Source organism: Camelus ferus, chromosome 7, assembly GCF_009834535.1.
Source record: "Camelus ferus isolate YT-003-E chromosome 7, BCGSAC_Cfer_1.0, whole genome shotgun sequence".
Lineage (NCBI taxonomy): Eukaryota > Metazoa > Chordata > Mammalia > Artiodactyla > Camelidae > Camelus > Camelus ferus.
The window spans coordinates 59734395-59749389 of NC_045702.1; the positions used below are offsets into that span (position 1 = coordinate 59734395).

At 35.1% G+C, this 14995-nt stretch overlaps 1 protein-coding gene across 3 annotated transcripts in view; it reads right to left on the reverse strand.

Annotated features, from left to right (window-relative positions):
* Positions 1-8490: 8490 nt before the first annotated feature.
* Positions 8491-14995, reverse strand: part of DYNC1I1 (dynein cytoplasmic 1 intermediate chain 1) — a 378042-nt gene continuing 371537 nt past the window's right edge. For all 3 annotated transcript variants that reach the window (XM_006178522.3, XM_032483976.1, XM_032483975.1), the window contains one exon: positions 8491-9425. In XM_006178522.3, coding sequence (XP_006178584.1) covers positions 9315-9425 — 111 coding nt within the window. In that variant the 3' untranslated portion in view covers positions 8491-9314. The remainder of the gene's footprint in view (positions 9426-14995) is intronic.

Sequence of the window (14995 nt, forward strand, 5' to 3'; positions counted from 1 at the left end):
CTAAGGGGGGAAAAAAAATAAAAAATGAGAGATCTCAGTTACCTAATCTTCCACCTTATTGAGCTAGAAAAAGAAGAGCAAATTAAACTCCAAAGATGCAGAAGATAAAAACTAATAAAAAACAGAAAGCAACTAAATAGAAAACAGGAAAATAATAGAGAAACAATGAAACCACAATATGGTTCTTTAAAAAGATTTTTAAAAAATTGGAAACCACCAAACAGACTGATCAGAAAAGGAAAAAACATGTCACCAGTAACAGGAGTTAAAGAAGGGATATCCTTACAGATTGTACAGATATTAATGTGATAACAAGGGAATGCTATAAACAGATTTTGATGTCAATAAATTAAACTACATAGATGAAATGTACATGTTGAAAGAAATATACTAGCAAAACCACTGAAAAAGATAATGTGACTACCCCATTTCAGTAATCAAACTCTTAGTTTAAAAAATCGTGTCCCGAAGAGAAATCCAAGCCTAGATGTATTCACTGTTGATTTCGACCAACTATTTCAAAAAGAAATAAGGAAAATTCTAAAAACAAATTAGCAAAAATAAAAAGGGAGGACCCACTTCCCAACTCATTTTATGGAAACAGCATTGCCAAAATATAAAATCACATAATACACTATGAGGCAAAAAAAACAGACTAATATCTCTTTGTGAACAGAGACACATCCTTTTAAAAATTAAGCAATCTGAATCCCACATCATATAAAAGGGACAATCTTATGACCAAATGAGGTTCATTACCAGAATGTAAGTTAGGGATAACACTCAAAAATAATGTACTATATTGATTAAAAAGAAAAATCACAATTATTTAAATTAGATTCAGAAAAACATTTGGCAAAATTCAACACTCATTAAAAAAAAAAAAATCTCACAAACCAGAATAAAAAGAAACTTAATCTAACAAAGGGTATCTACAAAAACAAAAAACAGCAAAAAAAAAAGAAAACTATATTTAATATGATATGTGAAAGATTCAATGTCCCAGCCAGTGCAATAAGAACAAAAATTAAAAACATAGATTGGGGGGGAAAAGTGAAATAGTCTTTAACTGTAATTGTTTATGTACAAAATCACTATTAGAACTAGTAAATGAATTTAGCAACACCACAGGATACAAAGTCAGCATATAAAAATCCATTATTTTTCTATATACCACCAACAGTATCAGAAAATAAAGTTTTAAAAATTTAAAAAATAGGGAAATACTCTTCTACAAATGGTGCTGGAAAATTAAATATGCATATACATAAAAATTAACCTCACACCACAACCACACCATACACAAAATTAATTCAAGATAGATCATATCCATAAGTCTAAGAGTTAAAACTATAAATATTTCATAAGAAAATAAGAGAAAATCTTTGTGACCTTGGATTAGGTAAAGATACCTTAGATAAGACATTATTTTAGAAAATCTGCTTAAAGAAGAAAAAAACTGTCAAACTGGAATTCTATACCAAAAAAAAAAATACACTCCATAAATGAAGTCAAAATAAAGACATATTTAGACACCCAAAACTGAAGAAATTATTCTCTTGCAGAATCTCATTACTGGATATGCCAAAAGACAGACTGGCTGAAGAGAAATGGCACTAAATGGAAAGCTCAGATCTCTAGAAAGAAATGAAGAGGACGAGAAAAGAAAAATGTGAAGGTAAGTAGTTTTTAAAACCTTTTAAAATTATCTTTCTCTTTTACACATACTTTTAATCCATAAAAGACTCTTCACTGAAGCAAAAATAATAGCGTATTGTGGGCTTTATAGTAGTAAATACAGAAGTAAAATACATGGCAACAAGGGAACGAAGGACAGAGGGCAAAGGGATTATTCTGTTACATACTTTTGTGTGTGTGAGAACTAGTATAACATCATTTGAAGGTACTCCTTTAATAGTTAAACATGCATATTGCATTCTTGTGAAATCACTAAAAATAACAAGTCAACAGATGAAATATAATACAATACTAAAAACTACTTGATTCATCAAAAAGAAGGCAGAAGAGGAAGAATAGAAGAACAAAGAATGAATGGAACCAATAAAAAAACAATTACCAATACAAAAAATTCAACTATGCCAAAAATTACATTAACTGTACATGGACTAAATCCTCTAATTAAAAGGCAGAAACCATTAGACTGGATTTAAAAAAAAAAAAGAGAGAAGGGCCCAACTTTAAACTGTTTACAAGAAAACACACTTCAAATATAAAGACTTAAACAGATTAAACATAAAAAGTGGTAATGGTATCAGCCAAAAAGGCAAAGGAAAAAACTCCAAATTCTGCTCCTCCATAAACATGATTGAAAAAACAGGTTAAAACTGTCAAAATCAACTCTTGGTCTTGAACTCTGGAAATTAACCAAAGATGTGCAGCAACCAAGGGAACACTAACTAAAGAAGAATGCTGATCCTCAGAAAGAATCATGAACGTTGGCATTTTAACTTACCCTAGTCCCATCTGCGCCCTCTCCCCTGCAATCCAGCAGTAGCTCTGAAAATAATAGCTCACATTCCTGGTACTACAGGAAGCAGAAATTACCTCATTCATAAAGAATTCTAATTATTTGTTCTAACCTGTCTGGTTCCTCCCTGGCAGACAAGATGCTTGTTTTATTGCACCTAGCTTGGAACTGATGTAGTGCTAAAGCTGCTTCCTGGGGGGCATTTGTCAAAAGGATTCACAGGCTAACACCTTAGTTGCTGCCGTATGAGATAATAAATAACATATATGGCAAACAATGGGCTAACCAAAAACTTGAGAGGACAGGCTAGGGAATGAAATGTTTGTAAGGGCTACAAACAGCTCTGAGATGTTCCTGGGAATCTGAGAAACACATGCACACTCTCAGAGCTGTGCATGTACTCAGCAAAGCCCCGAGAAGGCCCTAAGCTTTCATCTCCTGCGGACACTGAGGCTCTGCGGAAACAAGACATGAAGGCTAATGCAGAACTGTAAACTGCCTGGCTGAGTGGCCAAGGTACACGTCAACACACACGAGTCCTTTGGCATAGACTACAAGGATTTTTTGGCTCCAGGCATTTTATGGAAATCTCTGTCTAATCATGAGCTAAACATCAAATTAACAGAGACTTCAGGGACTACACATAACACAGAATACAGACTGCACAGAATTAGTTCAGAAAATTTGCTAAATAAACAACAGTTCCAGTAAGTAGCAACAACAACAAATCCTGAGGAGGGAAGAAAATCTGGTTTCCAGAGTTGCACATTACAATATTACATTTACTAGGCACATTACAATATTAAGTTTTCAACAACAAAAAGTACACATGCAAAGAAATAACAAAGTATGGCATATACACAGGAAAAAAAAACAATAAAAACTGTCCCTGAGAAAGACCAGAGATTAGATTTTCTAGATGAATGTTTAAAATCAGCTATTTTAAATGTCTGTGAATTAAAAGAGACCATGTCTAAAATAACTAAAGGAAAGTATGAAAATGATGTCTCACCAAATAGAAGACATCAATAGATAGAAATTATAAAAAGAAGCCAAATAGAAATTGTGGAGTCAAAAAGCACAATAAATGAAAATTTCACTAGGGGAGCTCAACAGCAGATTTGAATAGGAAGAAGAAAGAATAAGGAAACAAAGAAGAGTAAGTTGAAATTATGCAGTCTGAAGAACAGAAAATTTAACAGAGACCTGTGGGACACCATCAGGCATGGCAGCATACACACAATGGGAGTTTCAGGGAGAGGAAACAAGAGAAAGGGCAGAAAGAATACTTGAAGAAATAATGGCTGAAAACTTCCCAAATTTGATGAAAAACATCAATCTTAAAAGCTACAAGAGAGAAGCAACTCGTCATATACAAGGGATCCTAAATAAGATGAACAGCTGGTATCTTGACACAGAGACCAAAAGGCAGTGGGGTGAGAGATTCGAACTGCTGAGAGTAAAAACAATTGTCGTTGAAAAACTCAACTTCTAACAAAATATTCTTCAAAGATGAAGGAGAAATTTGAAGGAGAAATTAAGACATACCCAGATAAGCAAAAGCTGGAAGTTTGTCACCAGCAGACCTGCCCTACAATAGATGTTAAAAGTAGTCCTTCAGGCTGAAATGAAAGAACACTAGAGGGAAATTTCATAAAAATGAAAGGGTCAGTTTATCAAAGATAATAAACAAAATATGTATCTAGTAACAGAGCTTCAGAATGCATAAATAAAAATGGAGAGAACTAAAGGACAGACAAGTTCACAACCATAACTTGATATTTTAATGTATCCTTGGTAACTGATAGAACACATAGAAAATAATCAGTAAGATTACAGAAGGTTGAAACAATGTTCTCAGCCAGTTTAACATTTTTAAAACCACATACCCAACATATGAAGAATTCGCATTCTTTTTAAGTGTTCGTGGAATGAATACTGACAAGCCAGACCATATCCTAGGCCATAAAATAAATCATTAATAAATTTCAAAATATTTGAAGTAGAGTATTTCTTACTCTGTTTTTCTTACCAAGCAGAATCACGCTAGAAATGAAAACAAAGATATCTGGAAAGTTTTCCAAATATTTGGAAATTAAACACACTTCTTAAAAAAAATTAGTCAAATACTGTCACAATGGAAATTAGAAAATACTTTGAACCGAATGATAATGAAAACATAACATATCAAAATCTGTGGGACACAGTAAAAGCAGTACTTAGAGGGGTTTTTTTTATATATAACTTTAAAGGCCTAAATTAGAAGACGTGTTCTACAACATTGAGCTAAGCTTCTACTTTAGGAAATAAGAAAAAAGCAAATTCAATCCAAAACAGAAAGAAGAAAAGTGGACGAACAATAGAGAAAATCATCAACTCCAAAAGCTAGTTCTTTGAATAATGAATAAAACCGATAACTGGCAAGACTGATTTAAAAAAGATGAATTACCTATATATCAAGAATTAAAAAGACATCACTATGATTCTATACTCATGAAAAGCTAATAAGAGAGAGAGTATGAACAACTTTTGTTAATAAATTTGACAACTTAAATGGACACATTTCTTGAAAAATACAACTTACCAAAATAGAACCCAAAAAAAAAAAAAATCTGAATGGCCCTATTCTATTAAATAAATTTGTTAACAAAAACCTTCCCACAAATAAAACTCCAGGGCTAAGTGATTTCACTAGTGAATTCTACCAAACATTAAAGGAAGAAATAATACAAGTATTACACTCACAAAATAGAGGAGGTTGGAACACTTTTCAACTCATCATATGAGCATAATCATGTGACTAAAACCTGACAAAGACATTACAAGAATAGAAAATTACAGACCAGTATCCCTAAGGAACAATTCTGGGAAAAGCCTTTAAAAATTATTAGCAAATAGAACCTAGCAATACATTAAGAGGATACCATTTTGACCAAATAAGGTTTATCCCAGGAGGGCAAGGTTAGATTAATATTCAGAATAATCACCTAGGGTGATTGACTACATTAGCAGAATAAATGGAAAAATTATATGATTATATGACCATATCAAAAGATGCAGATGAAAAGCATACGAAAAAACTCAGCACCTGTTCATGATAAAGCTTCTTAACAATCTAAAAATAGAATGGAATTTCCTTCATCTTGAAACTCTTTTTTTGATACTAAGATCAGGAAAGGTAAGGATGCTAATCTCATTTCTTCAATACAACATTGAAGTGAAAGTCCTAGCTAGTGCTGGAAGGAAACTAAACAAAGACTGGAAAGAAAGAAAGGAAGTCTTCATTATTCTAAGCATGACTGTGTATGTAATCACAAATGGGATTATAAAATCCACTAGAAATAATTATATTTAGCAAAATATGAGGTCGATGTACAAAAATAAATTTTAATTCTGAAAATTAGCAAAAATCATTTGGAAAATAAAATTTTAAAACATTAACAGTAACATAATAGAAAAAATTAAAATATCTAGGAATCTAAAAAAAGAGGTGCACAACCTATATACTAAAAACATTAGTGAGATTAAAAAACACTCAATAAATGGAAAGATACACCCTGTTCACATAGTGGAAGATTTGAAATTGTTAATATGTCTGTTCTCTCAAAATTAACATACAGATTAAGGAAATCTCAACAGAAATCCAAGCAGTATGGTTTTAAGAGTTTCATAAGGATTCTAAAATGCATGTGGAAACACAGAAGGCCTAAAACAGCTAAAAGAGCCTTCCCTGATGTGTAACAGTTGGAGGACTTACACCACCTGAGTTTAAGACTCAGTAAAAGCTATAGCAGTCAACACAGTGTGGCATAAGGACAAACTCAGTGAAGTAAAGTAGTGGGCCCACAGATGCAGCATTACGGTAACTGACTTTCTGGGTCTGTGGTTAACCGCCTGGCCACTATTACTTTGAAGTCTTATCATCCCTACAGATGCTAAAAAGCCTTGCTCTGTGACTGTCTCTCTTACTGTCTGCTCTGGCCTGCAGAGGCAGCCACCACTAAAATTCCTAGACATGCTTATGCCTCTCTCACTCGCTCACTGCTACAGGCTTTGGTGAAGGGTGTGCACTCTGCACGGTCCTATCCAACCTGACTCCTGGATGTGTCTTCCAGCCTTACGTAATGTATCTATTCTAACATACCCAGTTCCCTCAACCTCTTTATTGCTGTCTGTGCTATCAGTCAGGGCAACGCAAACATTTTCATTTCATTAAGTGTGGAGCTTTTCCAACTTGTAAGGGCCACTTTAATAGCCACCCTATGCCCTGGGGTCCTTGCCAGAGCATAAAATCACATATCTCAAAAAAAAAGCCCCAAAGTCAATGAATTCTTACCTATCCAGTCTTATATTCTGGCCCCTTAAACTCCTCAAAATCCAGCCCCAGGGCTACTCCCCTGGCCCCTAATGGCACCTGTGAACTCTTTGGGTGTTTAGTCTCTTTACTCCCTTATCAGGCCCAGCACGGCCCCAGCCAGGTTATGCTGGGGGAGCCATCAGAGAGTGATGTCAATCTGACCCTAAGAAGGAGAGATGGAAAAGAGGAAGGGAGAAGGAATATGGATTTGTCTTAGACTTAAGTACAGTTCCAAGAAAGTTTTAGCCGTTCTGACAAGGAGTCATTGAGCCAGTTAAATCTCAGGAATCTTACATCTCACAGGACCTACCTGCCTTAGTATCCCTGCCATGTTCTAGTCTTGGCTGGGAGCAGCCTGTGGGAAGCATGGCCTTGGTCAAATATGGTGATGGATTTCAGAGCAAAGCAGCTGGAGCAGTCATTTATGTTCTTTGCAATAAGAGATCTTAGAGGCAAATTTTCATGGCCACCACATTCTATCTGGGACATTACCTGGGATGACTTGAGTGGCTGTCGGCTGGCTGGCTTCCTCTGTATCCACATGGCCACTCCATGATGAGCTTAGACCTTTGTACAGCCCAGAGGTCTCAGGGTATTTGTACTTCTTACACAGTGGCTCAGGGATTAAGAGTGAGTGTGCCAAAAGACCCAGGAGGAAGCTGTGAGTCTTCTTATAACCTTGTCCCGAGCCCTGCATGGCATCACTTCCCCCATATCCTATCATTTCACAAGGTCAGCCCAGGTTGGTGATGGGACAACACTACACAAGAAGTGGGAGACTGTCTTTGACACTGGCTACCATGGTGGGATATATACTCACACAAGCTCTTACAATTCTTCATGTGCCTACTACAGGTGACTCTGGCCTTTGCACTTTTCAGCCTTAACTCATTGAATCATTCAGATTAACAGCTCACGAGTTACTGACTTGTTTCTAGGTCCTTTAGTGTACGTCTAAGAAACTTTTTTTCCCCCAGTACTTTTCATTGGACTGCTTTTAAACCTATTTTAGACACTCATATTTTATCTTTAAAAATTTAATAACTGTGTACAAAGACTGTCAATATTAACACACCATTTGGCACTTAGAGAAAAGCATATTGTTATTTCAAAAATAAAAGAAATCTCACAGTTCAAGGAATCCGTACCAACAAAGCACCGTGGAACTTCTTAAAAAGCAAAAAGCTTGTCTTCAAATGTTTTTCATGACTCAACCTCTATTTATTTTAATTCTCTCTAGGCATGAAATGACTTTTGGGGGAAAAAAAAGTCCTATAAAGTTGTTTATAGACACATTTCCTATTCCAATAATAATAAACATAATTTTCTGGTGTAAATTTAAAAATAATGAAATGTATGGAACACTTGGCATTTATTCATCTTAACCTGTTTCTCCTCCAACGTCTTTGGGGAAGAGTGACTCTGATGAAGGAGACAAAAAAGACCTTTCCAGAAATACCACATACACTCCTTCTTAAAAATAAAATCAAGAGCCTTGGTTTAAGTCCAGCTAGGTTGGGTGCCTGTAAATTCATTATCAGTCATTAACATGGCCCTAACATATCTCCCTTACCTCCTGGTCACAGCAGAATTTTAATCAGGCTTTTCCCAAGCAAAGGGTTTATCCACACTGGTGTAGACTCCGTTTGGAACATTTTATTGGCAATACTGGTGTCATATTTAGGAACCATAGACTTTCGTCAGACCAGGTTAGCTTGAATGACAAGTATCAGTGATCAACTATATTTGAAATATTGTTAAAGTACCTAGAAATAATAGGCATTAAAATTCATTCCATTTACTGCAAGCAAACCTCTAAAGATTTCGTGTCCTCAGTGGAACCTTCATACTGTAATTGTTATTTGGAACTTAATATAAACTCAACAGCAGCAGAGAGACAATGCAGTCCTCTCATTATGCACATGCTCTAGGATCGTTTATTTTAATGCTTTCAAATAAATATGTTCCATGCAGCACACCACAATAACTAAGGAGCAGCAACGTTCTTCTAGTAAATCCATTCATAGTCTGAGTCACCATGTAAAACACCACAGCTCACGTCTCTGGCCCTGCGCCGCAGCATGAAGCACACCACATCTGCACCTAATCATATCCGGCTTCATACGGATTTAATAGGACTGTGCCAGAAGTGCATGTAAGCACAAACTTAACCAGAGGTTTCCAGCTATTAAATACAGCTACTAAGTAGTTAAAAGGCAACAACTAAACCCGTAAAGGCTCCCACCCCCATTTTTGAGACAGAAATATAAAGACAGAAATGCTCTGGTGAATTTCAGGTCAGCAGACAGTAGGGTGGGATACATCTGGAATACTTGGAGCAAAGCTGGCACAACATGGCACCCAAAATGTCACGGCAGCACTGATACTGAGTGGACACTGAATACGAGCAGGTTTGACGACTGCAGGTGCTGAGCTCTGGAAGGTCAAGGTGGGGGCATCTCATTTCCACTAGGCTGACAACTCGACGGTGCCTTCCTCCTCGCTGTCAGCTCTGTTAGCGCGAATCTCCACGAGGGTCCTGGCAAATCGGGTCCACTCATCATTGTGGGGAACTGCAAGCTGCAAAGCAAATTAGTGGAAAATGGTGAACAAGATACCTTTTACGACTGAAGTCTTGAAGCCTGCATGACTATTCCTCCTAAAATGGACACACCCCCTTGGAATGTAAAGGAAGCCAGATATTCTGCCTTGAATCATTTAGATCCCTGAAGTAATGCTCTTAAACTGACACTTTAACGGAATAATGTCACTGTTAGAAGCAAAATCACTTGTGGAATTTATAAAACATTTAAAACTTATGTAAACTATGCAATTGCAGTAGCCATGTTAAAGGACCTTCACTGTTGAAAATTCATCACCAGACTTACAGTGAACACAGCAAATAAATACTGCATTATTGACTAGGACTTTGAAAGAAAAAAAAAAAGGAAAAGTATGGTATTTAGGGGGAGGGTAATAGTTCAGTGGTCGAGAATATGCTTAGCACGCACAAGATCTTGGGTTCAATCCCTAGTATCTCCATTTTTTAAAAAATATAAGAGGAATTTTAAATAACTGTGGTATTGTCTTTCTAAGTCAATGATATTGATCCTTTTTTTTTAAGTGTTGCTAATGTGCCTATATATGACAAAAGTATAGCTTACATCTTCAAAGAAATTTTACTACTGTGATATGGTGCTTTGGCTTCTCCAGCAAGACAGTATATGATTATGCCTATGAATAACAGTAATAGTAACTACTATTTACCAAGACTTCTGCTCTAAGTACTTTACATGTATTATACTCATTCCTCACAGCAATCCTATGCAGGATAATCGCATTTCCATTTTATAGAAGAAATTAAGGCACAGAAAATCATCTTGCCAAGGTTGCATAGGTAGCAAATACCAGTGCCAATGTCATCTGGTTCCAATATCTGCATCTTTAGCCAGTATGCTGTACTGACTCACCAAAAGGGAAGAAGGGAGGATTTATAAAATTCCCTAAATGTCTTCTTCCGTGCACAATTTGGTGAGGAGAAAATTAACCCCACCTGACACAAACTGTGTGTGTGAATTTTTGTTAGCTGATTTAAAGGATAATGATTTCTCTAGATAGTATCCAAAAATGAATTGCTTAAAAACATCATGCAAGGGTTTGGAATAGAAAAGTGAATTATTTGAAGATGAGAAGCAGGATCAAGCAGAAGTCTGAATGGTTTTCATACAGAATAAAATTTATTTAGACTGTAGAGCCATTTTCTTGGAGGATTACCCGACATCCATCTGTAGATACTAGTGCTACAACATGCTATCCACATATTCCATAAACATTAATAATATGCATTCATCCTTATCAATATACATTCTCAAAAATAAAAAAGCAAATAAACCTAAACTTTGAGATCACTCTTACAGCTGAAAAATTTCTTATATAGAGAGCCAAACAATTAGAACTTTAAATTTTTCTTACAGGGATAATATTCTCAGATACTGTCTCTCCAAGATAACTTACTGGACAGCAGCGTCATCATGCTACAAAGTATGTTCTTCAGTTAGCATTCTGGTACTAAGGTTAAATGTTTCAAGAATTTGAGATTTGCACATATTAACTACTATATATAAAAACAGATTAAAAAACAAATTTCTTCTGTATAGCAGAATATGAAAAAGAATATGAAAATAAATACATGTATGTGTATGTATGACTGGGACATTGTGCCGTAAACCAGAGATTGATACATTGTAACTGACTACTTCCATTTAAAAAATTCTGAAAATTATATACAGGTGGGGGAAGTAAGTTGTTTAACAACTTATTTTGGTATTCTTACTTTCTTATTTGGTATTTCTTATTTTGAGAAATGAAGTACTAACAAGAATTCTCACTTAGTCATATGAATGAGTTCTGAATGGTTAAATACTTCCTTAGTTATTGAAATGAATCCAAATTTCTTTTCAGATAATGACACAAGTTCACCATATTGTTAGATAGCACTGTTACCCCTTTGCCGAGTCCATTTTGTCTACTTCGAGCTCTTTTCCTATCTGCGTTCCACCTATTCTTCACTTTTCTCTTCGATTTTAGAAAATACCGGTCTGGGGAAATGAAGCCCTCAAAATAAATGGTACAAAAGAGCTAACAAAAAGTATAAGTAGCAAAGGGTTGGTAACATATTTCTATGAAAGAACAGGTCCATTATTTCCTATCTCTTCAACTCCTGACCAAGTCCTCCCAAAAAGAACCACAAAATAAAATCTCAAGAAGAGACAAAAGCCGATCATGATAACATGTTTGTAACTTTTTCTTACACAAGATGAGAATCAAGCTAAAGCTAAAACAGCATGTAACTTCATATAATATTAAATATTGGGGAAAAGCAAGTCTCACTAATAAAAGCAGTATACTCTAGGGGTTTGGCTCCTAAACATAACACTCTATTATTGGTTAAAATGGCATGAATTTAAGTTACTATATAATTCCATATGTAATGTTTTACTAAAAGCAATGTATGGAAATTATATATTAAACCAAGAAAACAGGTCAATATATTTACATAGTTCCACGTAATGGTAATGGCAATAGCAAGATTGTTAAGAAATCCCCTAATAAAGATTATGAAGCATTAAGGTTTGAATGTGTCCAGATAAAACTGGGGACAGAACTGAGTATCATTTATGACATGTAAAGCTGCACATCTAATTTTCAAAAATGAATTTTTGAAGTCTCATTATCCTTAAAGAAATGGAAGTAGTAATTTTAATACTTTCCCTATAAAACATTAAATTTAGAGGGTTTTATAAGTAGGTTTCAGCAATAGCTGAGTTTTTTTTAAGTGAACTGTTGTTGATTTATAAGACTTGTTGGTTTCAGGTGTCCAGCAGACTAAGCCCTTTTTTTAATATGTATTTTTATTGAAGTATAGTCAGTTTACAATGTTGTGTCAATTTCTGGTGTACAGCACAATGCTTCAGTCATATATGAACATACATTTATTTGTTCTCGTATTCTTTTTCACTGTTAGTTACTACAAGATATTTTTTAGGTTCCACATATAAGTGATATCATATGTATTTTTCTCTCTCTTTCTGGCTTTCTTCACTTAGCATGACAATCTCCAGGTCCATCCATGTTGCTGCAAATGGCATTATTATACTCTTTATGGCTGGGTAGTATTCCATTGTATAAATATACCACAACTTCTTTATCCAGACATCTGTCAATGGACATTTAGGTTGCTTCCATGTCTTGGCTATTGAAAATAGTGCTGCTGTGTACGTTGGGGTGCATGTATCTTTTTGAATTAAGGTTCTCTCTGGATATGTATGCCCAGGAGTGGGATTGCTGGATCATACCGTAAGTCTATTTTTAGTTTTTTAATCAGTCTCCAAACTGTCTTCCATGATGGCTATATGAACTACATCTTAATCCAATCATCTGTTATTGGGATCTGGGTTGCTTCCCTGTCTTGATTATTGTAAATAGTGTTGCTTGAACATTGGGGTTCATGTATATTTTCAAATTAGATTTCCCTCCACATATATACCCAGAAGTGGGACTGATGGATCATATGGTAAGTCTATTTGCAGTCTTTTGAGGAATCTCCATACTGTTTTCCATAACGGCTGCACCAAACTACATTCCTACCAACAGTGTAGGAGGGTTCCCTTTTCTCCACAGCCTCTCCAGTATTTATCATTTGTGGACTTCTGAATGATGGCCATTCTGACTGGTGTCAGGTAATACCTCATTGTAGTTTTGATTTGCATTTCTCTGATAATTAGCAATATTGAGTATTTTTTCATGTGCCTGTTGGTCATCTGTCTTCATTGGAGAATTGCTTATTTAGGTCTTCTGTCCATTTTTGGATTGTGTTATTTTTTTCTTATTAATTTGTATGAGCTGTTTATATATTCTGGAAATTAAGCCCTTGTCAGTCTCACCTTTTGCCAATTTTTTCTCCCATTTCCTAGGTTGTCTTTTTGTTTTGTTTATGGTTTCCCTTGCTGTGCAAAAGCATATAAGTTTAATTAGGTCCCATTTGTTTACTTCTGCTTTTATTTCTATTGCCTGGGTAGACTGCCCTAGAAGTACATTGCTAAGATTTATGTCAGATAACGTTTGCCTGTGTTTTCTTCTGAGAGGTTTATAGTGTCTTGTCTTATATTTAAGTCTTTAAACCATTTTGAGTTTATTTCTGTGTATGGTGTGAGGGAGTGTTCTAATTTCATTGAATTACATGTAGCTGTCCAGTTTTCCCAACACCATTTGCTGAAGAGACTGTCTTTGCTCCATTGTATATTCTTGCCTCCTTTGCCAAAGATTAATTGATCAAAAGTTTGTCGGTTTATTTCTGGTCTCTCTGTTCTGTTTCATTGATCCGTATGTTTGTTTTTGTACCAATGCCATGCTGTTTTGATTATATGTATTTTTTCAGGTTATTTTCCATTATAGGTTATTACAAGGTACTGAAAATAGTTCCCTGCGCTCTACAGTGAACCTTTGTTGCTTACTTTTTTTATGTACAGTAGTTTGAATCTGTTAATCCCATGCTCCTAATTTATCCCTCCCCCCTTTCCCCTTTGATAACCATACATTTGTTTTCTCCATATGTGAGCCTGTTTCTGTTTTGTATATACAGTCATTTGTATTACTTTTTAGATTCCACATATAAGTGATATATAGTATTTGTCCTTCTCTGTCTGACCTATTTTATTCCTAAGCATAATATTCTCTAGGTCCATCCATTTTGCTGAAAATAGCAGTATTTTATTCTTTTTTATGGCTGAATAATATTCCATTGCATATATGCACCACATCTTTTTTTTCCCTAAAAAGCATCACCATTTATTTTATAAGCTTGTAGTCATTTTAAGAAGATAACACATGCAGTTGTAGAAGGTTCAATTACGTATCACTCTGTGAAGCATTCCTGCTCATTTAGATCAAATGGCTGTTTTTCAAAATCAATTTCACTCCTTTCTGATTCCACATTTAAAAAAATTTTTGTTGTTGGTGAAGTACGGTCAGTTACAATGTATAGTTTCTGGTGTACAGCACAATGTCCAAGTTATGCATATACCTACATATATTTGCTTTCATATTCTTTTTCATTAATGCTTATTGAAACTTTTTAAAATCTATTTTTATATATGTGGCTAATATTTGCAAATCTCAAACTCCCAAATTTATCCCTTCCCACCCCCTTTCCCTGGTAACCATGATTGTGTACTACATCTGTGAGTCTGTTTCTGCTTTGAAAATAAGTGTATTTGTCTTTTTCTTTTTTGATTCCACATATAAGTGATATCATATGGTATTTTTCCTTCTCTTTCTGGCTTACTTTACTTAGAATGACAATCTCCAGGTCCATCCATGTTGCTGCAAATGGCATTATTATACTCTTTTTATGGCTGGGTAGTATTCCATTGTATAAATATACCACAACTTCTTTATCCAGACATCTGTCAATGGACATTTAGGTTGCTTACATGTCTTGGCTATTGAAAATAGTGCTGCTATGCACGTTGGGGTGCATGTATCTTTTTGAATTAAGGTTCTCTCTGGATATGTATGCCCAGGAGTGGGATTGCTGGATCATACGGTAAGTCTATTTTCAGTCTTTTGAGGAGTCTCCATACTGTTTTCCA